This window comes from Anopheles bellator, chromosome 1 (genome assembly GCF_943735745.2).
Source record: "Anopheles bellator chromosome 1, idAnoBellAS_SP24_06.2, whole genome shotgun sequence".
Classification (NCBI taxonomy): Eukaryota; Metazoa; Arthropoda; class Insecta; order Diptera; family Culicidae; genus Anopheles; species Anopheles bellator.
In genome coordinates this window covers 34,490,183-34,516,216 of record NC_071285.1, presented here as the reverse complement: position 1 = coordinate 34,516,216, position 26,034 = coordinate 34,490,183, and the positions used below count along the sequence as shown (strand labels likewise).

Sequence of the window (26,034 nt, the reverse complement as noted above, 5' to 3'; positions counted from 1 at the left end):
GCGAGCAGCACCAGGTCATCGACGAGGCGGAACGAGTGCAGTCTGAAGCCAAAATTGACAACTGTGAGGAGCCGCCGATCGATCATTCATCCGAACACCGCGAAGACAACGAGGACGTGGAAAGCGACGAGGGAAACGAGTCCCAGCCGAACCCAGTGTCCGAGCAGGAGAAAGATTGCACAACCGTCGAAGAGGAGGCATCGAATGGTAACCGCCCGAAGTGTGTTCAATTCGATCGCGACAAATCAACAACTGCGGCTGAAGTGAACCAAAGTGAACCAAAACAGAGTGAGCTCTTTGGGAACCCACGACGAATCATCAGTGATAAGGGACCGGCGTTCACATCCAACGATTTTAGGGAGTTTTGCAACGAGCGAAACATAGAACACGTCGAGACCACTACAGGAGTTCCTAGGGGAAATGGACAGGTAGAACGGGTCAATCAGGTAATCCTAGCCATGTTGAAAAAACTGAGTGTAGAAGATTCTACTAAGTGGTACAAGCATGTAGCCAAGATTCAAAGCGGAATCAATTCGAGCGTACACCAAAGTATCAGTGTAACACCATTCGAGGCCCTTTTCGGGGTAAAAATGCGACAAGAGACAGATTTTAGATTGGTAGAGTTATTAGAGGAGGTTAAGCTAGCCCAGTACGATGACCAACGCCGAGAAATTAGAGAGGAAGCTAGAAATGCCATCAAAAGGGACCAGGAACAGCAGAGGCCGTCATATAATTTGCGGGCAAAACAGCCAACCAGTAATGTGAAAAAAAAAGTACCGGGTCTGGGGGCCAGACCACTCGTAGGATGGCCGAATGTAGGAAAGCAGGTCTCGGGGTTGTCTCGAGCGAGAGTTAGCGGAGGACAACCCCGAGAACAACTTCGAGTATAAAAGGAGGTCGGAGCGCAGAATTTAGGCAGTCGCAAAACAGCAGTAGACCAGAGCGGTCTAACGTTAGTGATCTCAACTACGAAAGAGGAATAAAGTTACGAAAAGGAAGAAAATTCCAGTCTATACTGTTTTCCCTTTCTTACATGAATGTATAATAAAAATTATTAAATATAATTATGCTCTATCTCGGTGTAACCCTTCGCTTGGTGCCGATCGCCCGGTCCTCAAATCCGCCGTTCGCGCGAAATGAAGGAAATTCCTGAGGCACGAAGCGAAGGGTGCTCTCTGCTCCTGGGCCGTCCGGCCGGCCACAGGGAAATGGGAAAATGGCGATCGATGTTCATGGCCACGTACGTGTGTGTGTGTGTGCTGCTGTTGGCCTGAATATATATGCAAACGGGTGAGGTGAGGAGAGGGGCCTGAAAACATGATTCCTTCCGCTCTAGTTGCATGACGTTTCTGCATTGTTCGCGGCAAAAAGTGCAGAAACGCAAACGCAAAGCCAAGAAGAGTATGTGCGAGAGAGAGAGAGGGAGCGGATGAGACAGTCGCCAGTCGGTGAAAGAGGAGAAAAAACTAATTTTAATGCCTTCGATGATTGTCGATGCATCTCCATCGATTCCTGCGCGCCCGTCCTTCGCTGCAGCGCGCGCGCTGTATATAAAAAGGCAATTTTCAAGATAAGTGTTCGCATCCTCCTTTCGGTTGCGAGGGGGGGCGTCGTAGGGCGGTTCCAAATGGGGCCGTCCGAGCATAACGGACGGGGATCGGGGTCGCCGGTCCCCGCGTCAGCGCACCCTTTCGGCCGGCCAGGGTGGGACGTAAGTGCTCAGCAATAAAATTATGCTTCAACCGAACGACGCGGCGGTGACCGGGGCCCGATCGCCATTTTGTTCGCCCTCTCGTGTGCACCGGGGTGCGCCCTCGGGGGATCTGATAACTGTCCGAGTCCTTCCGCCGGTTGCGTGGTCGCAACAGGGCAGCCTGGCCGACAGCGTCCTCAAGGAACGAGGCCCCAACAACCAACATTAAACAAAAGTTAAACTTTTACAACAATCGGTGCACAAACAGCACTCCAGGCGCGGCGACCGACGGAAATCAGATTCCGAAGCATTCGGGGCCAATACCAAAAACAAAAAAGCGACGAAGAATGATGCAACGCACGGGTCAATATTGATTCAATTAATTAAGTCAATATTGGCCGTTCGCAGCTATCTCCGGGGCCGGGGCCTCCAACACGAGCCAAGCATTGCGTGCGCGTGTGGTGTTGCTTCGACAACATCATTTCGAGAAAATTGCGACCCATCTCGGGCCGATGGTGTCCGCGGCTATTGTTTTAACCACGAATCTAGTTACCGATTTCGAATTGAACCAGACGTTCGTAAACATCCGGTTTGCGCGGTTGATTACCGCTGACCGTGTGTTGTTGCGAAAGCTGTCTCATTGTGAACATTTTATTTTTACATCTCAACCGATCTATTCCCCGTTAATCGACCGATCTTTGAGCTGCCCGTACTGTAATGCGTTAAAAGTTGGGATTTTGGTCTGTTGATTTCAAAGCAATCTGTTAACGGCGGTTTAGCACTGTATTAAATTTTGCTTGTAATTAGTGGAGGACCAAAAAATTACTTTCTTCATTCTCTGCTGGTTCGAAAAAATGCCTGCTCGTCGCTTCTCGTTGTCCTTATATCACTCCTTTTTTAAACATCGCCTGGAGGCGATTTTTCTGTCACTTGCAAACATCGCGGCGATGTTGTTGTGGATGGAAAACGTCATGAAGTCATAGCTGTTCCCGCCATGCCGCATTTCATCCGCATTTCTCGACTATCCGACGTTTCAGAGAATCGGACTTCCAGATGACGTCCGATCGGCTTCCCTTCCCGCCTCCCGCTATTCCTCCGTTTCGGACGATCGGCTTCCCTTTTCATTTCCCGTTGCTCATCCTTTTCAGACAATTGGGATTCCCGGTGACGTATATGATCGGATTCCCTTCCCGCTTCCCGTTGGATACATGTCAAAACACGCACCAGCTGAATTTGGCTCAAAGTGCTTGAAAACTATCCGAGTTTAACTGAAATGAATTTAGATTTTGTATGGGAACCCTTCTTTGTAAAGAGGGGCGGCGGGGTTTCAAACATTCACCAGGACATTTCCTCTTCTCAAAAACTACCACCTGGCGAATTTGGTTCGATTTGCTTGGGACGTTCCGTATGAGACGTTACGTTACGTTACGTTTGTATGGTAGTCCCTTCTTCCCGGAAGTGTGAGAGGGTCAAACTTTCCTATTCAAAATCCGGGATCAAAACACTACGCTGTGCAAAATTTCACGCGGATAGCGGTACGCACAGACAGACAGACAAACAACCATTTTTATATATATAGAAGATTATATTATATTATTTAATATACAGATACAATCCATTGATTTAGTTAGTTTAATAGTCAACAAAGATAAAAGGAGCCTCATAAATGTCCTCTAATATTTTTGATATACTGTCAAGGGTTTGAACTCACGTCTGCCGCGCATCAGATCAGCGCGGCTCTGCCCATTGATCTACGGAAGACGACGCACGTGTTGATAGGAAATGGTGCCTTAAATGGTGCTTCTCACAAACGCTCTGACGTGTCACCAGAAAGGGGGTTTTATGGGATTTTTTCGGCTTAACCATCACGCGAACATTGTTGCGAACCTCCCTCCGAACGGTCGCGCCGCCACTCTCACCTGACCCCACCCAGGCCGACATGAATCAATATTTATGTTCTGCTGTTTTTTTTTTTTCACTCTACGGTTGGCGAAAATTAGCCCCATGCCCGGGGACCTACCTAACGGCCGTTTTTACAGCGGAAGACGAAAAAACAGTAATCCGGTACCTCCCACCTCCATTGCCGTGCTTTTCTGCCCCTGGAATGAACCGGACAGGCCACGGGGGAACGAGAGTCCGTGTCCCCGCAAATGGCGGTACACCGAATGGCACATTACTCTTCATTTGCGTGCGAAAAAAGATGCCGCCCGACCAGCGCCACCCAATGGTACTTCATCCTTACACAATTCAATCTTCACAAACATTATGCACAAGAGCAGCATATTACGGTGTGCGGAGATGCTTGGCGCGCCACCGGCACACGTCAAAAGCGGTGCACAGACAGCGGCGGCATTCAGTGGCGACAGAGGGAGCAGGGAAATGTTTTTACACTAAATTAACATATGTTAGACATCGAATGTCAGTCAAAAGTATGCGCGCCAAGGCGGACGGAAGGTAAATCCGCAACGCGCGGAAGGCGGCCGATGGCCGATGTGGGGTGCGCGGGCTTCTGTCGAACGATCGGAAAGCATTCCCGAGTTTTTCCGAAAACAAGTCCACCCGGGTCTGGCGTCTCGCAATAGACTTTATAGACACACGCAAACGCGCAGACTGTACAAAAAATAACTTTATACGTATAATTAGAGTCGAGCCGGGAGAGCGGCAGGGCAAAGGATGTGCCGGATCTAGGCGAGGAAGATGGCCGCCACCGGTTGTTGGCTGGGATGTGTTTTCAGTCAATTTCCTGGCGCGTTCGGCAATCGGGTTGGCATGATGGATCATTGCGCGCTGTGGCCGTGGTGAATTGGAAAATTCACTTTACTCGGCGGCGTGCCAGAATTATAAATCCTGCGGCGGAGAAATTCGACGCCAAAAGCGACGGGAACTGGCGGTTCAATCGGAAAATGGTGTCTCCGCGGTGCGGCATTAGCGTGCCGCGAGTGGATTGAATTTCTGGTCCCGCTCTCTGCGGAGATAGGAGGTGCCCTTTGGCGAGGGCGCCCTCGTCCGGGAGAGATCGGCGTCGCTTTCAGCTGCCGCTTAATTGCACCCAACATATGGATCTCGTGTGCGGATCCCTCTGGAAGCCCGTCCTTTCAATCTCTAATTTGAAATACGAGAACGTCGCCGTGGCCGCCGTTTGCATTAGAGATTTGTGTACTTAAAATAGTTGTCGGCAGCACGGCGCACACGATCGCTTGAGACAATGTATCGATCGACCCGTCGAGTCCAATAGTTCGCGCAAAGATTCCCTACATATTCTGCGCGCTGAGGACTAATCAGATAGAAATCTGTCGCGGAACGAGGAAGCGTTTTAAAGCACAATGAACTAGAAAGCATTTAAGAAGAAATATGCTATAACTCGTTGGTCTTACTGTCTTAACAATGGTCATTCCAACCAATAATTTGGAATAACGTGAAGTTTCAATTTATATATTGTAGTCTTCGTTGAAGAATAGTGTTACATATTTAGTTGATTGGTTTGTAAATATTATTATTGAGATCTCGTTTTCACTCAAAATTTACTATCTAATGGTTTCAGATCTATACGTTGAGAGCATATCTTCAGCAACTAGCGAGTAAAGACCAAGCGTTTTACATGATCATAATTATCTTAACTCTAATTACTATTAGAGCAATGGTCAGCTCAGTGTAGTTGAAGTATAAAATTATATTACAACAACATCACACTCTGACCATTTTTAATCTTTAATTTCTCGGTCGCTCATGATCTTGTCAAGCCTTCGTGATCGTCGGACGGGCACAAAATCTTATTAGTTCCCGGTAAACACAACAAGCGGCTTTTCGCTTTCGTTTGTTTTCCGGCGACCGGAACTTTTAAAACTCATAAAACCCGCCCCGGGGGGATTGTTCCGTGCGATCAAACAGAATCGCGCGATGTGGCCGCGGTGTAAAAACCTTCAAGGAAGGCGGTGAATTATGGCGTCGTTTCCTGCGAGCCCTGCCCTGGGACTGACCACCCATTCCGGAAAGAATTCCGATCGAATTTTTATATTTTATTCCTGGAAAACCCACATGTTTTTCGACTGCCGCGCGGAGTACCCAGCATTCAATCAAATCGTCGTCGGCTTTGTGTTCTCACGGGAAACCGAGTGGTCCCGGAGACGGAGACACATTTTCCACGCATCGGATCGTGCGCCGTTTTTGCGCGAGAACGTTACCCGCACTGGGAGACATCTGTGACACGTTGTGAGGACTTATTATTTCGCGGCATCATTTGCGCGCGCTGCATCTACAGCGTGTGTGGTTGTGATTTTTAATTGCGCTCGTAAAACGTTACAATTTGAATACAATGCAGTCCCCGTTCCCGGACAACGGCGGACGGCGGCTTTTTCGCCAGCCCCAAAGGGATCTTTTCGCGAACTGGGGCTTGTCGGTAGGGAAGTGCGCTTGGGAGTGGAAATGAAGTTATAACTTGCATTGCGCATCTTCCACTCGGGACCGATCTTCGGCCCGCTTTGTGCCGCCTTCCAAAGCGACAAATTCCATGAACGGCCGAGCATTAAAACGTTGCCGGCCCAACGTTGGATGGGGAATTGAATTGGATTTTCGGCCTTTTGACGGTGGGAATGCATTTACGACTTTTGCTGCAGCCGCGCATCAGCCTGGGCACATAATGCTCCGGCCGACTTCAACCGCACCACACACAAACGTGAATGTGTCCGGCATGCGGTTTTATTGCTTTTACTTATGATGTTTTGATCATTTCGGTGACTCACGATGTGCTGCCGTCGCTGCAAAGGCAACTTTTGAAAACTTGACGATCACGTAGTTGGGATGCATTCAACCCCGGAACCCCATAAATCATAATTCGTTTTTTGAAGCACAATTTATGCTTGCATTCACAGCAATTGCTTTATATGGTTTGAATTTGGATAAACGTTTCGGAAAACATTGTTTCTGGATCGAAATTCGTCTCAACGCATATGAAATATGTTGATGGTCAATATTGATGAGGAATAGTTTCATGCTAAAAGATGCGTCTACAAATTCTATCGTGTTGCCAAACCTTTTTGGTAATCTAATGACAGCCACAAATCAACAACATTTTCCCACACATAAGCTTAAATTACAAAAATCATAAAAAATCAACCAGAGCAACGACGTAAATTCTATTAACTGGAATGCCTAGATGGAATACCTTGAGAAGACTTTCACGTGAATCGATACTGTCAATCTACCAGAATTTCTTAACTCACGTGATTCACCAGAACTGTCCTCCTATATTTTGAAGTTGAAGGTTGGAGCTATGTAGTTGAAAATATCAATCCAGCCTAATTCTGCTATGGCCGAAATTCAAGTGATCACGAAAAATTAAAGGACATCATGGACACCGGATTCCCTTATAACCGACGAATCTTCAACGTGAACAGTTTCTCGTGCGACTTGCTCTTGCGATAAACAAGGCGCAGGAACATTCGTTACAAGCATCATATGTGGATTAAATCTACTAAATGATTGCTTCTCCCACGGTCAATAGTCAACTGGGCTGCTTACAAGTTGGAAAACCGTCAGATTTGATTGTCTACGCATCTGGAGGAAAAACTAAAGACAATGACATTGGAATAAATGCCATGAACCGAAAGAAATGACCCAATTCTAATTATATGACTAAAATTTAACCAGATCCTTCATAACGGAATAAAAATAACGGAAATTGAAAAAAACCTTAGAAAATTGAAATCCCAAAAAATACACAACTTATTGCATAATTCTAGAAGCGTTCAAAGCGTTCTCGAAGAATTCGCACTGATCATACACACGCCAATATTAAAGACACTTAACTATACTTCGCAACAGCAGTCATGAATATTTAGTTATTCCTTTTCACCAAGAATTCATGCAAAATCCGTATCAAATCTGAGATGATCGTCACGCGATGCATCCTGCCCTTATCGGTTTTTGCCTTCCTCGGCTGCCTCGTCGTCATGAAGGAACGAGCCATTTTCGAAACAAAAATGGTGCCGACAACTGTGTATCGCGGGGATGGGTGCCCGACTCACATCACCGTCCCACTCCACCCTGCCCCGCCCCTCCCCCGGGGGTCGATAATCGTCGCCGACATATTGGTACAAAAGCGACGTCCACGTCATCCGCCGCAGCCTATTCTGTGCGCGACGGAAATGATGGACAAATAATTTTAGACCAAACCTCAAATCGCTTCACCTTCGTCGTCGCTCAAAGTGACATTTCCTCCCCCCCTCCAACCCCGTCTCACCGGGCCACCACGGCCATCGGAGGAGTGTCCGAGTCGCCTGGGCCGGACGTCGTCGGCGAGCAGCGTTTGTCTCTGATCGACGGAGATTTTGTCATTTGTCACCGGTTCGGCGATCATCCGTGGCCGAAGTTGCGATTGTGTAGTAGATCTGCTTGCCCTCCTTCTGCGCCCCCTGCATCCTACTCGTCCTCTCCCGCCACCGGTCTGGGATCGATCTATTTTTTCCCTTCAGTTGAAATCTGTCACTTGAATCACCATTATCACCGCCGGCCCAGGCCGCCTTTCCTTGTGGGCTTCCTGTCGGCGACTCCACGGCCACCGCCACCGGGGGCCATTCAATCAGCATCAGCAGCATCCCCGCACGGTCACCGGGGGCCAGAGCGGAACCCGTCAACCGATGCTGGCTGGCTGGCCGGCTGGCTGACCCAAAAATATCCTCTTGAGCCCCGCCATCCAAAAACCCGGGCAGCGGATGCCGCGCCATTGTCATCGCCGCGGGACCTCGTCAATCATTTTCTCCTCAATCGCCTTCGGTTGGATTCGAAAGACGCGCCGCCTCCCTGGGGCCGCCATTCCGGGCCAAAGGAATCATATGTCATTCGTTGTTGATTTTGTGTGTGCTCTGGCCGCCACCCCCACCAGAGGCCCCGAAGGATATCGAACGAGATCTGAGAAGCGATTTTCATGCAGATGACAATTCCATTCGGCGGTGAATTTTGGGCCACCGGCTATTAATAGCGACCCGCCCCCCGCATCCCCGGCTAATGAGCGGAAAAATTCGTGATCAATGTGTTCGCCGAGCCACACACGTCATCAACCGGGGATCGCATAAGACTCCGGGCACCGTCTACGAGCAGCTGTTGTGAGCGAGGATTGTGTTTTTCCCACGAACCCCACCGAATCGCAGAAACTCCCGGACCCGGAAAGTGAAGTGATAAATGTGCAATAAATAAAATGGATTGAAATCTTGTTAAGGGCGCACACGCGCCCGGTCGTTATCAGGTCGGCCCCCGAAACGTCAACACTTATCGGCCCCCCCCGATCATCATGCTCGAACGCCCGATGCAGATGCCCGGACGCAATTTATAAATATTATAATCGAATTATGCTGCCAATCGGATCGGACACCGGCTCGACCTGAACACCGTTTGCGCTTCGTTCTCGATTCCTGCCGTGGATCGATAAGTTTCCAGCGTGGAACGAATAAAACAATAAAGAGGTGTTTTATGCGTTTGTTTGACACTGTAAAGTTAAGTTCCTCACAGATTGCGGGCACATTTCTAAAGTATGGTATCTTTAAACATTTCTCGGGAGAGCCGTTTTATTTTTAAAATGGAGTACTGTTTTCGGTCAAACCTTTGCTAGTATTTTTGCAGTGCATATTTGTGGATATAATTTATCAACGTTATTCGAACTTTTGTAAGTTATGCTTGAATCAAATACCGGTTTATTAAGATTTACACGAAAAAAACTTGCTTTTCAAGTGATTTCCATTCTTGCGGAAAGTTTTAAATTTACCGATCCAAGGATAAGGAGTGGGGTGTGTGAAGATTGAATTGGGAAAGTCAATCTTTCAACCAAATCTTCCACCCATTTATTGGTGCCGTTTGAAATGTTGCTGCCCAACGCATTATTCATACCACGTCAGCGTCCACACTTAATTGCGTTTGTCTATTTTGGACCTTTTCCAATTCTCGGTGCAAAAGTCAAGAAACATATCAACTCACCCGGGCGCAAGCAAACTGCTGTCTCGGGGGTTTCGCTGTGGTGTGTGGGGCACTGCTGCTGCTGCGGTTGCTGCTAATCGATCGCGCCAATTGTCGACCCGGGCCGCTGAAGCCGGTCCGACCGCGAGGAGAGGCGCACAAGCTCTCCTTTTTAGTGAATATAACACTTCAATTTATCAATTTACAGTCTGTCAATTTGGCGGCGCTGTTAGCGCTTGCGGAGGCTCGCAGAGCGGAGATCACCTACCGCGCGCACGCGTGAGGCGCGGCGGATCCGGGCCTAACGCGGCTCCGGGACCTTTCTCTTTCGGCGAACGTGCCGCCATCGCAACAGCTGGGCTTCCCCCTAACAAGACGCTCTTCTCTCCGCGGGCAGACAGGACCGATCTCTTGGCCGCAGTATCTCGCAGTAGGAATCGGCGCCCCTCCCTCAACCGCCGATGATCGCCAAGATGATAAAAGCGAAGCGGAACAGCGGCGAGGTGTGAATTCGGGGACGAGCTGACGCAGCGGCAGTTCGCCCTCCGGCGGCACCAGTTGCCGGAATCACGCGCATAATCAATGCTTAATATAAAACCGGTGTAAGCGATCGCAGATCGCAGATTTATTACTAATTGAAATTTAATTTACAATTTCGCACGGCGGGTCGTTCCGCGGCGACTGGGGCGAGTGGCGACGAGTGGCCACGTTTAGCGACGCAAACACCCTTTGCGATCGACAGATTCGATTAACATCGGGTCGATAGTCGTGCAGTGAGAGATTTCGAGCTGACCTGGGAAAAGATTGTTCGCGGCCAAACGGGTGCCCGTCAACGGGTACGCCGGAATATCCCGTGAGCCTGTGCACCTCCTCGTACGGGATTGGAAGTTGCTGACAAAAGTATTAAAACTGTCCAGAAGGTAGCGGCACAAGCAACATATAGCAAACGATAAAGTAAAAATTATCAAACAACGATAAAAGCAAGTCTTGGTGGCTCGCTCTGAGTAGATCAGAGAAGCGATACCTTGAAAAAGAGGGAACGCTGCCTATTGCTTGGCATTCGCCCGCTTTCACATAAGCGTTTAATACTACTGTGGTAAAAAAATAACAGGATGATAACAACCCAAAAAGACGGGATTTGTGGAGAAATAAATCTTGGTTCTACTTTCTCGTGAAGTGTTTGCAGCACATTCTCGTGATCATTTTATGCTCATTTCGACCACAAACTCAATCGAGATCGTTCCGCAATCATCATATTCACCTGACTTAGCACAATTTAGTTTCTGGCTATTCGCTAAATTCAACTCAACCATTGAATTTAGCGAATAGGAGTTGAAGCGAGGAATGTGTTGAAGTCTTCTCCAAAAAAGGAAATAGCATTGCATAGAGCAATGATTATTTTAAAGGTAATGACATAGATTTAGAAGAATAAAGAATGGATTGGTTTAGAAGAATTAAGAAACATTCTTCGAGTTATAAGCGAATTCCCGCTATTTTTTCGCCACGGTAGCATCTCGGGCTCTTTTCAATTTTTTCCTTCTTTTAGCTTCCGAAATTGATGCTCCGTTCTTGTTGGGTAATGTTCATCTGTCCGCAAGTTTATTCTCATCAAACGTGGTCTAGTCTCTACTTGCTGAACCTCAACATGTTTTTATTTTTACTTTTACTAGTCTCGGTCTAGGCTTTGCTCTCTGTATTATTGTAAATTATTTCTATCTAAATTTGAGTTTTCAACTAGGTCACTTGACTCGTCGACTTAATTTAAAATTAATCAAATACCATGTTGTGTGTCTCCCGACGGAATGGCTCGATGTGGGGCTTTAAAAAAGAACGATTCAAGCAGGGAACTGACGAACGTTTCCACTGGGGCTTCACCGGTCAGTGATGACCAGAAAGAGAGGACGCTCGTATCTCAAATTAGCATTCCAACCTGGCCCCTGCTCCATGTTAATTCAATAATGTACACGATCCAACAATGTGCACACAACACATTCTTCACGCTTCCTTCACTCGTGGGGCGAACAGGGGAAAATAAGAAAACTCATCGCTGCTGCTGGGCAGGCAGGTTGTTGGCGTTTGATTGACGTTTAATAGATTTAAGATGTGCTACTGTGGGCACGCAGCAGCCCCACACCGCCACCCTCGAGTGAGAGGCGTTTTTCAACGATTATCGATTCGATTCGATCGGAGCAACCAACAACCTCAGCGCCTCCGACTCGACCGTGACTCGACGAGAACGTCGAGTTATGTCGAGGGTTTGTGCCCTCATCGATCTGATCTCGATACGACGAAGCGCGACCATGATACGCCGTATCTGGTTCCGGACATGGAAACGGCCAAAGGGAAACTCCCGATGACACAGCACAACCGCGGCCGATCCGATCCCGGGGGGCGGCCGGTTTGATTGGCCGCCGGCCGTCGGATTCCATCCATCAGGGGCCCACCGAAACGGTAACACTTGGGCCGGAATTTGTTTACAAAATTGCCTAAGTGCCGCTACTAAGGCTTACATTTCAAAAGGACGCGTGCCGGTCGCGCGAGCTTCTGGTATCCGTGTCGGGTCGGGTTCGGGTTCTTTTTATACCGCACCAAACCCCCCGGCTCAATGTTTCTTGCGGTATCTCGCAGGCGGCAACCAACAAGTTGATTATGTTGTGATGTTTTCCTGTAAACAATCGGCCGAGCGCGCTCGGCGCAGAAGAGGAAGTGTGCGGAACAAGAGCACGCCGTTCGGAACCGGGTAAATCGGGTGTTCCTCCTCTGCTCGGCGGCTTGCTCCTCCGGGACGGCCGGTTCTTAAATCATGCAAACAAATGATCCATCATCGGCTGTTATTACGATTCAATCGCTTCGGCGGCCCTTTGGCGATGAGGCGGTGTAGGTCCGCGGTGCGACCAGCGTTTCCGATCAATCGCCAGACAATTTGGAGCCTTTCATCGTAGCGCTTCGGAGCGGCCGAAGAGGGGTGCTGAGAAGAGATCGGTTGCGCTTTTTAAGGCATCGATCGCACTTTTAATTTATGTCAAAATTTGTTTGTTTCTCATCCATTATTCATGCAAAAATACAACGGACACAAATTGAGTTTTACACCGTTTCGGTGGCATCGGTTGAACTATTCCTGGCCGTAACACCACCGAGCAAATGAGCGGCGGCGACGAGTGGGAAAATCTTGGAAAAAAACCCAAAGAGTTGGTTCCTCCAGAACAGCATCGGAAACAAATGCAGACGATCAGCAGCCAGCTGTCGGAAACGGACGGATCAAACGCGCGGATGGCCAAAACCACGCGCCCAACGCAAACCGTGGCGTGGCGTAGTAGTTGGATCTTGGATCTCCAGATCAAAGGCTGATATAGACGTCTCACGGGCGCGTATTAAATTCTCAAACGGTAACCCGCCGAGAGGCCGATTGTTGACATTTTACCCACGGTTGACTGCGCACCGACCGAGCAACATTGCGGGAAATTCTATGAATAAATAAAATCCGACCGGCCGACGGATAAATATTGTGTGCCGATTGTGTTTCAACCGATGACGGGTGTTGTTGTGGTGGAAGTTGTAATCTTCCATGTGCCATTCGATCTTCCGTGAAGCACTGTGAGACCTCGATCGGCAGCGATTGTCCCGGGATCGCCGGCTAGACGCAAGGCGCGATCGATATCGGGTGTAGACGAAGAAGTTGCGTTCCAATAAGTCAACAAATTGCGCTACAAAATCGAAGGGCGAGCGTAAAGAGCTGGCTTAGATAAATCACTCCCAGTGTGTTGAGCGTGTTCTCATCAACCGCGGTGTTGCACCTCGAGCCCTCTAGGTGCATCAGCAGTTGACGGCACGTTTGGCCACGCACTCGCCAATTCGCCTAACAAATTGGCTGCAGTCGTCGATGCCGTCGTCGCCGTCGGACCTGTTGAAAATCAGATACCACCGGGGCCAATCAGCGCACAATCCGGCCGGCTCCGTCCGAGATGCCTCCCGCGGAGTGATCCGCGATCGAACGGGAAGAAATGTAGCGTTCCGCGGTGCCCATGATGATCAGCGCCGACCCGCCACCGATCATTCATCCGAGTCCTCTCCGGTGTCCTGGGTCCTGGGGCACGGCGGCCGGTGTTGTTTTGACTTGATTGTAGCGCCTCAACGCCTCAGCGCCGTGTGTCCCGTTTCCAATTATTCATCATAAACTTTTATTAATCACCAGCCGGCCGGGGCCGCTACGAACACGACGACGACGGGCGTAGAAAACCCGTGGCCCGAGCTTGATGTCTTGGCCACGCAAGAGAAATGGCCACAAGTTCCCTAGCCCCCAGAGGTGTGCAAAAGCGGCCTCCACCACAGAGAGCATCTTGAGATCGCTGGAGTCGCGGTGCGAGACGCAGGATTGATTGAAGGATTGATATATTGATTTCGGATCGATTTGACAGCGAGAAAATTGCGTTCCTTTTTTCCCGCTTTCTTCTTCCGCCACTCGGCGAGGCCACGATCTCTCCTGATTGCCCCCGGGGGGTGGGGGTTTTCGGGGCGTCCCCCGGTTGGCCCCCGGTTCGTCCCTTCGACACACGATCACGGGGAGATCATGATTTGATTCAAATCGTGAACTCCATTGAGGAAAACAAAAAAAAAAAAAAGGATCGACGCCCTCGAGACGCACACACATTATGCTCCGCGGGACTAATGGGGTACGCGTGATTTCTTGGCCGCGATATAGCACTCCACTCGGGATGGGCCCGCCTCGTGGCCGAAAGGTTCGACATGCACCCCATCCGAAGGCCTGCGCCTACGGGGCCTATGAGTGATGTTTCGGCAGCCCCGACGGCAGCCACAGCAGCAGCATATAACATCATATAAGGGGCTAGCAGCATACACCCCCCCCCGGCACCCGGCACTCGGACAACCTCGGAGCACCACAATAACAGTGTAAATTACGATTATCTCGTACGAGGTCGAGCTTCTAGTTTGACTTTGATTAATTGTTTTATTCGGTTTGATCGCGCAACACGATGGCCGGTGTATCGGGGTGGTCTGCGGGGTGCTGCGCCCCACATTCACCCCGCGGGCGATATTTCTGATACCAACTGTTTTTGAAGTTAGTAAAGAAAAGTAATTAGTGCCGACCAAAGGTTTGGGACAAAAGGGGTAGTATTTTGGTACCGAACTCACAAGAAGCACAGCAAGTGAAGTCTACGAAACAGAGCGACACCCAAATCAAAACAGTTCAATTCGCACAACTGAGCGAATCCACATCTTCACACCACCCCGTCGGAGTTCTGTTCCAATTCTCCCAAATGACACGTGCTGTCGTCGTCGGCAAACTTCAAAAATGGTATCAAAACCGCAGATCGGCATCGGACGGGTGAATCAAACGGGGCGAAGGTGTTAATAGCTACCAGAAACATTGCTGAACGGATTTGGGCCGGACGACGGTCGACTTGAAGGACGTACTGGTTTGATCGGGACTGTGGTTGGAATTGGTTCCGAAACTAGCGCGGATCAAGAGGGATGCAAATCATGTCACGCGAGTAACGTAAAAACGCAAACACATGGTCTCGGTACATAAACTCGTCATTCATGCGGGTTTATGAATGTAATTCAAGCTTCAACCCCGAGAGATGCCCGCGGGTCATTCGGATCATTCATGCTGCCGCGCGACTCGGCGGCGGCGGCGGCGCATGATGTCTGGCAAGTCGTAAAACTTTGCGCGAAAATCCGAGCTCCCCGAGATCCCCCCGTTGTTGGAGGCTGATGAATGAAATGCATCTCCATAAAAACGGCACACGGCTAATGGGCGACCAAAGCTCACGTTCTTAGCAGCGGGGCAGACCCCGCCTGGGCTGGGGACCATTTATAGAGTGTGTTCTATTTTGAGTTTTCGCCAGCCGGAATTTCGCCCATTAAAACCCGAAAGCCCCTAACTGCTTCCTTCTCCGGTGGCAGGCAACCCTTCGGTGCCCTCCGGTGCGTCGCATAAAACCATCTATCAATGGCTGGCAATTAACTGTCATTGGATCAGGAAGTTGGACGCAAAAAAAACAAATCAAATTATTCGGGATCGAAATGATCGGAGCGCGTCCGTGCAATTCTGGTTTTTTTGGTAGCTAGGTTCTAATAAAACGGTAATTGCCCGGTGTGTGTTGCGGAATGATTAATTGCATTCTAACGATCCTGCTGGTGACTCACAGCGCGGCACCGGGACCGGTCCGTTCCGGACTCCCCGTTTATCGCTCGGTGAGGTTTTGGGCGGAATGGAATTTCATTTCCCTCGGCCAGCGTCTGCACCTGTATCGCTCGGGATCCGGAAACCCGTTTTGAGTCCCAACCGAGCCCCGGAAAGGCGAACCTAAAACAGTCACCGAATAATCAGCACCGGAAGGCGCGCACTTACCTCGCTTCTGCATGAACAGGAACAGGTCGTCCAGGAATTCCTTCCGCTTCGGGTCATCGTTGATTTCGTACAGCTACCACGGGAGAGACAGAGAGAGGAGAGAGAAAAGACCAGATATGAAACACCAGAGAGTGTGATAAAATTGTCCCACGAAGTCCTGCGGTCCCCGAAAACCGACCTATCGTGTGCTCCGACGTCTGGTGTAATTAGTTAATGTTTTGTTCCGCTTTGAGGGAAATCAATCGCATCAAGACCAGGCCCTGGCCTTGGGGTGCTGATAGGCAGAGCGTGCGTGCGTGCATTCCGCGGCCAGAGCCCTGGTCCGCGGTCCGGTATGCTCAACATTGCCATCGATCCACCCATTTTTGCAGCCCATTTGCCCAGCGCCACTCTACTAGGGACCTTTTCCAGCGCAATTTTAATCGTTCAAGAGGCGCTACGACGGGAAAGTTTGTTGTTGAGTGTGCATACACACATACACACCTCGAAACACCTGACCGTGTGTGGCTGTGTGTGGACCAACATTAATTACGATTGGCATCAGCGCAGCATTAAACTTATTTAAATTGATTGCGTGCTTCTTGAAATTATTTTTATTAGCGTACGAGTTGCAACACAGCCCACGCACACCACCCCTCCCCCACGAAAGGGGTGTTGTTTTTGCACCCCCACCCAATGCAACCTGCCTCACGTGGTGGGTGGCTGGCAATTAATTTGCAAGACAAAGCAACAACCACCAGCGGGCTGGGGCATTCCGCAACGTCGGTTCCACCGAGTGAAGCCTCCCCAGCCCGAGTGTCCGAGGTCCGACACGAGAACTCGCTGGTGAGAGTTGCACTCCCGTGCTCCTGCGCGAGGTGTTTAATTGATTTCGAGCAAATCGAGGTGGGTCGTTCATTAAACTCGGCCAATCATAAGTATGCTAATGCGCCGCTTGGTGCACCGGACCCGGAAGAAAGCGATCCGCGGACACCGCGGACAATAACTGACCACCGGCATTGGGGCGCATCAGCGAGGCCGATCGCGTGTGAAAATGAAGGCCACCCCACCGTCGTCCAGGAACCGTTACGCGAACGCCATCACCGAAATTGGCGCCTGCTCGCTGCGCTACTGTTTCGAGTTGTGCAAAAACCAATAGGAGCAAAGAAACAACAGCACAACTGCCGTAACGATAGCGATACTAATTGTAGCGCGCCGTAATGCGGTCCGACTGTTTAAAGTAATCAGCCGCCGGGGACGGTGTCATTATCGGTACTGCAGATGTTACTGCAGAGGACACAGGACCGACACCGGCCCGTGATGATTAATTACATAAATTCGCGAATAAACGCAACAATGTACGGCTGTCTGAGCGTTTGATCGTTGGGCGCATCACTTCCTTTTCTTTAAAATTATAATTTGTAAAAATCATTTTAGATCATAAACAAAACCTCCGACGTTCTTGGGGTCTTCTGCGGGGCACTGATTTTCCAGAGCTCTTTCCGCTACTCTTTCCCAATCTCAAACCGGCCGGGGTATGTGTGCGAGAAACACAGAGCCTTAAACAGCACCCGGCTTGGCCCCAATCAACTGGACGCTGGAAAGGGGCCCAAAAATTACGACCGATTCCAGCCAGTGATATTGCCGCGATGGAAGTGTCACGCGATGGAAGGAACTGCTAAAACTGCTTGCCAAGGATTTGTTTCGACGACGACGACGGGCTGCGATGATCGATAGTGCTGATCGATAGAATTCGGTCCCGAAATGCGCTTCCACGTAATTGTCCTTGACGGCTAACTTTACGTATCTTTCGAGGTCGCTTCGTCGAGAGGTCCACAAAGCATGCAACGTGGCGTGCATGTCAAGTCGCCGGTGCGGCAGTTCTTGGGTCGCCCCTAAACGATGCTGCTGCTGCTGCTACCGTGCATCGGCGGTAAGCCCTCGGGGCGCAGACCCGAAACATGCAACAACGGCCAAACTAGCCAAATACAAACGATAGTCACACAGCGCCGAACGCCGAACACGGGAACACTAATTGCAAATCGTGTAATCGGCGAGGGAAATCGTGAGCAATTTTGCATACCGAGGAGCCAGTTAGTCTGCATAAAACATCGATCGAAGCAGCACCCGGCCTCGGTCACACTCTTGTCACTGACAGGTGTAATTTCGAAAAGTGACAGTTGATGCTCGATCCACGATCAATCGCTCAGTCGATGTTCTTAGCTACCAAGCCAGGTACGATTTTCGCTCAAAAGCCCTCAAAACTCGGCCACCACAAATGGGTTCCACGATAGCGACGGGGAGGTCTATTGTTTCCACACTAGATTCACACTTGATTAACGGCGATAGAAGCCACGACACCCACAAAAAAGTCATCCATTTGTCTGCCGCTGCTCTTGGGCGCACTAACCTCACATCGTAAACGTTACCGCAGCCATTTTGTCAGGTGTAACGAAGTACCACCGTGGGAAGTGGGCCCAACTACTCCTTGCGGGTCACAGCACACAAAAAAGGAAAAGAAACCCCACCCAGGGAGTGAGACTGGGTCTCACCACAGAGACAGACATTATTCGACATTCAACAGCAACCAGGGGGCCACTATCGCCCAAGTGACCTAAATGTGGCAAGTCCACTAAAGCAGGTCCTAGCAAGCGGGTCACGTCACCACCACCATGTGTTGTGGTCGAGAGAATCTCCGAGGGATAAAAACCGCAAAAAGCAGCAATAATTTTTAACACTTTCGTTTTTTACGACAATGCGTTCGATTGTTTTCGCCCCTTCTGTGACTACGAAGACCCGGTGCGATTGTTAAGGGCGGGCCGGGGCTTCTCATGTGAGACCATCGCCTGACGCATCGACAGTGGAGATCGCACCATTTAAGCTCGGAATAATGATGTGAGCTATTTTGCCATCAAACCAGGTGTCGAACTTTAGCGATCGCTCGCAATTGTCAAATGAAAAACATCGCATTGCAAATACATCGAAAACATAGCACACTGAGCGTGCGCGGACGTGATAGAAATAGCAAATCAATTCAGGTATCAGAATTGGTTTTCCCCAACTGGCGGTGATTGAGTGCGGGATGTTAATGCGCTTGTCTACGATGGGTCTGATGCTGCCTGTTATATTCTATAGTGTAGAATATAGTATAATGTGGTGAAGATCGCCGCTAGAGCGTATTTTTATTTGCACTTAGTATAGTAATTAGTGGCGTGCAAATAAAAAATCGACTACTCTGTTCAGCGGGCTAGTTCGATCTCCTCGTTTTCGTTCTCTCTCCCTTCTCACTCCTTTTCTCTCTTCTCTCTCTCTGCTCTTTCGCCTGACTTTCTCCGGCGCCCCCTAGTGCTCGCCGGTTGAACTAACGCTGTCGCTCGCTTGTTTGGCACCGGTGTGGAAGGACCCTAATAATTCGCAACAGTCCCCCCGTACTTCTTCCCGGTGTCAAACTAATTAGCTCGGTCTAAACTAACTTTCTAACTAACGGAGAAAGGGCGCCTCTCATACGGCGGTAACCGATCGTGCCGGTGAACGGCGATCCACCACTCCCAATACTCGGTCCGCTGCCGGTCCGCTGCCCGAACGGTCCCGGCCCGTCGTCGCCCGATGTGCGCTTCGCATTATGGCTGTAACCGTTGATGCCACTGCTGTTATCCCTGAGCGCCTGAACCGTGTTGTTGGTGTTCCGGAAGCGCTGCGGGTCACACTCCGTTTCGATCAACGGCTGCGACTTTGAAGGGCCGGTCACCACTAGCTTGCCCTTCGAAATCCAGTGCCGCGAATGTTCACTGTTGCACTGGGCATAATCAAGCAGCTCCGCGTAGGTCGGGTCCCGCTTCAACACGTTCACGAACGGATTTGTGTAGTACTCCAGATCCCAATTGTCAAATGCTAACCAGTCTTTGACATTTATCTTCTCCAGCGTGCTGCGGCCTTGCTCGGGTATCGGTGCGAGGTACCAGTCCTCCTCGCTGCGTCTGGTCGTCTCACAGAGGTCGTTCACCGGAGTGTTGTGCTCGGCATACTGGCACTGCGTCCTCGGATCGTGAGGCACTCCGGAGATCGTTTGGGGATCCTTTTCGATCGGGCACCCGCAACCGACCAGGTAGCAGGTCAGTGCTTCAGTCTGCTCGATTAGCTGTAGGTCGAGATTGCGGCAGATGCTGACACTGCGGGTGCTGCTGGCGGCCGAAGGGTTGAGCCGAGGCCAGACCTCGTTCAGTATCTGCAAGGTGCTGGCCACCAGCGCCGACGCATTGTGCAGCCGATCGGGTTCGTCACACTCCTTCAGGATCCAGAGCAGCATCCGGTACACATCGGCCGGCAGCTGCTTGTAGCGATTATTCTGCGCGTAGAAGTATTCCTCCCTCTGCAGCGACTGCACCGAGGCATTAACTTCTCTTTTAGGTGCGACCTTGTTGCTGCCGTACACATCTAGGACGGCTAACTTCGCACCTTCGTCGCCTGCGCCGGTCAGCCCTTTGACTCGGGCCGGCGGGTACGATAGCCGCCTCCGCTTCATATTCATCCCGATCTCGGAGCCCTTTTCGGTCGTCCCACCGCCAGCGCCGGCGGTGGTGCCGTGTGCTTCGTATTTCTCTTCGCTGAAGCTCGCATTCGAAGTCTTTTTCTGGTCGCCCACTTTCGACGTCGACAGGATGGTGTCTTTGTGGTGTGGGGCGGACTCGAGCGAGCTGCTGCTGCGTGGGGAAACGTCGTGCGGATGGGTCACAGCAACCGTAGGTGGCGGCACCCAGTCCGTACTCGGCGCAATGTCGGCGTCACTGTACACCTTCTTGGCCACGATCGGTTGGGGTGGCATTGCTGCACCACCATAGGCGATCGCGGTTCTCGGATCGCGAATATCGAGGCCGGGGATGTGGCACGGTTGCTTTGCCAGCTGATCGTCGCCGGGTCCGATGATCGGAGGAACGGTGATAGCGTCCACCGCACCATCGACGGCCGTGTCGATGGTTTGCGCCGCTGGAGGATCCTTGGCATGGATGATGGCATCGGCCGGCGTCGAGCCTCGGCGCATCCGATCACACGGTTTGGTGACGAACGATTTGCCGCTGTCGGACACGGTGGCCGACCCTAGGGCGTCGCCGGGTTTCGGTGGCAGTGCCACGGTCGCTGGGGCGGGGCCGCGCCGCCGACTGAGCGTACGCTTTAGCATCGAAGGGTTGAGGTTCTCCGTCTGACCGAGCGACAATTTCGGCAACTCGATCTGGGCACCCTGGCCGCCGCCGCTGCTACTGCTGCTGCTGCTACCGCCCTGCTGAGACGTGCCGTCGGGCTGTGGTTCCCGTTTGATGCTGTCCTTCCGCGTCGATAGAATGCGGGCGCGAGAATCAATGTGCGATGGCGCTGGTGCCCCGGCGTGATCCACCGACTGGTGATGATCATGATGACGGTGACGGTGCCGTTGCTGCCGTTGCTGCTGCAGCTGATGGCGGTGATGGTTCACGTTCGAACAGCTGCTAGAGCTGCTCAAGTTCGACTCGAGCAGCGCCTCGGGGCGAGCACCGCGTTCCGCCTGGGACGACTTGTGGCGCGTGCGCGCGTCCTGTTGGCCGTGGCCGACCACGAGCAGGTTGGCCGTGATGCCGACGCTGGCTGCTCCGTGCCGCATCAGGTCCAGCCGATTGCCGCTCTTGCTTTGGCCAGTCTTATCGTCTGCCTTCGTCCACGAGGTCACTGTCCGTCTCATGGAGCGGCCCGACATCGTCGAGCAACTCCTTCCCGAACGGAGTTCTGCCTCCTGTGCCAGGAGGCTATACTTCTTGGCGAGGTACGCCGCCTCTACAGCTCTCTCCTCCTCCAGCATCCTCAACTTCAGCCGGCAGAGGTTCCGTTCAGCCTGTCGGTTGGTTTTACCCGCCATCGCGGGTGCTGGTGGTGACGCCATTTTCCTGCTGGCTGGGTTCGCTTGCTCGGTGCCGGCTGGCGTCATCGCGGATGACGCCGCTGTGCCCTTGGTGCGGGCAGGGGTCATTGCCAGCACGCGCAACCGCGTGCGTTTAATTCACTCTCACCGCGTTTAATTCACTCTCACTTAGTCGATTTTTTATTGTTATATTCTATAGTGTAGAATATAGTATAATGTGGTGAAGATCGCCGCTAGAGCGTATTTTTATTTGCACTTAGTATAGTAATTAGTGGCGTGCAAATAAAAAATCGACTACTCTGTTCAGCGGGCTAGTTCGATCTCCTCGTTTTCGTTCTCTCTCCCTTCTCACTCCTTTTCTCTCTTCTCTCTCTCTGCTCTTTCGCCTGACTTTCTCCGGCGCCCCCTAGTGCTCGCCGGTTGAACTAACGCTGTCGCTCGCTTGTTTGGCACCGGTGGAAGGACCCTAATAATTCGCAACACTGCCCATCATACCGATCGATAAGTACGATCCCTGAGTTTCACACCGAAGACTGGCGCCAGTGGACCGTAGTAAACCGTACCATAAGCTCGTTACCATTTGTCATCGGGCGGCGGCCAGCGCTGAAGAGTCCCAAACCTTCTCAAACGTGAGATGATGCCGGAGACTGATGTTGAATTTGATTGATGGACTTCCATCGGAACGGGGAGACCGGTCAAAGCAGTGGACGGGGCGACGAGCACAAAATGAGGATTATATTTATATACGAGGCCGTGGTATCCTGTACCGCGTAGAGACGGATGCGTCGCCGATTTTAGCACCTCACCAGATGACATCGCCGCGAGAGCTGGATGCAACAGAAGCACACTGGCGCGCGGTGAACGCTGGGTCGCAACTCTGGGACCCGAAAACACCTAAACGATTGTAGCGCATCATTAACCAGATCAAATCACTATTTTCATCGTCAATTAGAGAGAAGAGTGTTGCTGAGGGCTGAGGGCAGCAGCCCCAACTTCCTGACCACACGAAGTCGTCCAGGCCAGCCACGGCATAATCAATCATTTCATTTCGATCGCCGCTCCAACGAGAAGAGGAGCAGGTCGTTACCCACGGATCGGAAGACCCGGGAAGAGCACACTCTCTGGCAGACACGAAAAATTAATTTATATTAATACAATTTATGATCTTAATGCCTATAACGAGATCATTTACGTTCACAGTGTACAGCGTCGATCTCGGACCCGCGCGCCTCTAATGCGCCCGTGTTTCCGGGGCCACTTACTACCACACGAGAGAGCCCCGGCCCCGGCTTCCCTTCCTGGGCTCCTGGTGGTCGATAGAAAAGTTCTTCATCCCAATTAAACGATCTGCCAACAAGGCAAGGCCAAGATGGTGCGCGCCGGTCAATTTTTCTTCCCCCAAACGATTATCATCGAAACGAAACGCGTCATTATTGTGTTCGGATCGAGCAAGGCGAGATCGTCTAGGCCACGAACGGTTGGAGAGTTGGGGCCGACCGACCGTGTAGTGGAATAATTTACGCAATCAATCAACGCTCCCCCAGCGCACGGTGCGAGTAATAAAGTTTTCCTCGTGATCGCGATCGCGATGAGTCCCTGCCAGGGTTGGAACATCTCAAGCCGCGTTGGCGCGTTACGAGGATGAGCTGGACGAGGATGTCAAGTGAAGGCTTCGATTCGGGCCCCGCGTCCATCAGGATTCCCGGAGTCAGGGTTTAGGTTTTGATGATTCGATCACGGTACGCTGCTTCATTTATCAGAAGCGGTTCCGCCAGAGGTTCCGGCGGCGTCCGCCTCGGTTCCGATGCGAAAATATATTTAATAGTCGCCCATAAATAATGCGCTCCCCCTGGCGGTGCCGCGCTAAACTACATCGCGCGCGTTTGTCGTCTTCTGGATTCGCGACGGTCCTCTGGCCTCGCGCGCCATACCGGTGCCGCCGGTTTCGGCGGTGATTTATGGTCCATTCTGTGCATGATTTGGTGCATAAGCCGCGCGCCGGCCAGGCTGCAACGTTGTAGTATGCAGCGGATCGCTGGACGAGCCGTGAGTCTTCGGGAACAGGTGCGACCGCCCCCGACACGCCAGACACACCTGACATCGATTTGTAGCTCGTCGGGCACCCGCCGGGCACGGCGGCGGCCGCCTTTTTTCAATTAACATCTGTGCCCACAGCGCATTGGCCACGATTCACGCGTCAGTCAGTGCGGAGAACCGATGGTGTGCGGATTGAGCGGATCACATCAAACAGTCTCTGGCAGCAACATTGAAGCACTCCGAGCATGGATGATCACGATGCAAATGAAGATCGAGCAACCCACTTCTCCCCTATCGGCGGCCAAACGATCGACGAAGGGCGCACGGTAATCGCAGAAAATGGAAGCAATTTTTCGCCATCTTCGCTCCTATTGTTTGTTGCCTTGGCCGCAACACGGTCCGCTTCATCGGAAGGGAATCCTCAGCTTCAGCCACGACACCACGACGAATGGATATAAGCTCGCATCCTCGAATCTGACACGCCTTTCCATCGCTCGCGTATTGCGGCCAGGAAGGGAATCGTTTAATAAATCAGCAATTTTAGCACTCGTTGGCCTCATCGCGGAAGATAAACAAGTTTGGCACGAACCAGTTACCGAAGGATGCGCCAAAACGAAAATGTTTCGACTGCACCATCAGCAGCAGCTCAGGAAACGGAAGGATTCCACCGATGCTTTTGCAGCTGGTGGGAGCAGCTGGGAGTTATCCACTACGAATAATATGATTGAACAAGCACCGAACATCAGCAAACACTACTAAACAAAAGTGCTTCACACGTTAGTGCTTCAGCCAAACCGTTAGTGTGCGGCTCCGTTAGTGTACATTGTTTCGGTTGGCAGATTGCTTCTTGGAATGGTTGCTTACCTGCAACGAGTCGAGAACGAGGTACAAAATTATTTCAACAGTAATTGTTATAAAATGCGGAATACCAAAACAACGGTCTCCAGCATCTACTAAGTAAAGCCACCAGAGCTCAACATCTGAGCACAACCGGAGCAGCACAACGTTGCAGTTTTTCCGGCGGGGCCGGCACACAAACACACGCGGCATAACAAATCCGCTTACGATGAGGGGTAAACCGTTGGCCAAATCGTTTCGGTTGTGGTTCGCGCCCACAGCATCGCTGGACCGAAATAAAACTAATTGAACAAACGTGGTGCCGACGGCCGCGGATCGCAACAACATCAATCGAGACACACACACGCTTTTTCCAACGAGAATAATGCGATAATTTACTTAATCCCCGACGCGAAAACAATGTTGAAAACAATGTTGAAAGTAGGGAAACACACTGACGCATGGTCCGTAAACAGAGGACGTATCGATTCTCAGCCCTTCGTTAGGTCGCCGACGAGTGATCTCCGTTGGCAAAAATCGATCGCCAAACGCGAACGAAACATCAAATTTATTAAAATGTTTTTGTTCTCCCGTTCTCGCCCTCTTCGGGGTTCTTCGAATGGGAAACGAATAAATTTCACCACTTTATGTACATCGCCCCGGTGAGCTGGCCGGAGAAGAAGTTCCGGCGTGAAAAAGCATAATCCGTTCCAAGGCTAGAGGAGATTACAGCCCGGCCGACGAATTGGCACCTTTTTCCCGCGCGAGCCGCGCATCCGAGGCGAAAGGACACCCAGGGTTTCGACGGGGATCCAGGTCCACCAGCCGGGCTAGGTCAGGGTCCATCGAGAAAAGGAAGTGAGGGTAGTAATTTTAGAGTCGTAAAAATCACTCCACCGTTTCGCATCCTTTTGCGGCAGAGGCTGCGCGCTGATTTTATTAGTGTCAAGCCGCGTTTCTGAATGACGCCCTCCGTTGCCTGCACTTTTGCCGTAGACACCTCTCTCTTCGACAATCGTAAATCGATCGGTCGAATTTCGAAACGCCTCACCTCTTGAGAGTTCACGTGCCGCAGCCGAAGATGCCTCGAAGACGAAGCGCGGTGTTTAGTTCGCCCCGGATTCAAGCGTCCCCATGAACCCCGATGATCCTTTCCTTCTCCGCAGGGGGATTAATTTTCTCGTTCATTCCCGGGCTCAAGACAGGAAAATGGGCCATGGCTAACGGTAAAGACCATCGGCACGGACCGGACACGCAACACGCAACAAAGCCGAAAACCAATCA

The 26,034-nt window shown here is 51.2% G+C and overlaps 1 protein-coding gene across 1 annotated transcript in view; it reads right to left on the bottom strand.

The window, feature by feature from the left end:
• Window positions 1-26,034, bottom strand: part of LOC131215481 (protein dead ringer-like) — a 118,167-nt gene that overhangs the window by 38,868 nt on the left and 53,265 nt on the right. Inside the window, exon 6 of the mRNA XM_058209871.1 lies at window positions 16,011-16,083. Coding sequence (XP_058065854.1) covers window positions 16,011-16,083 — 73 coding nt within the window. The remainder of the gene's footprint in view (window positions 1-16,010; window positions 16,084-26,034) is intronic.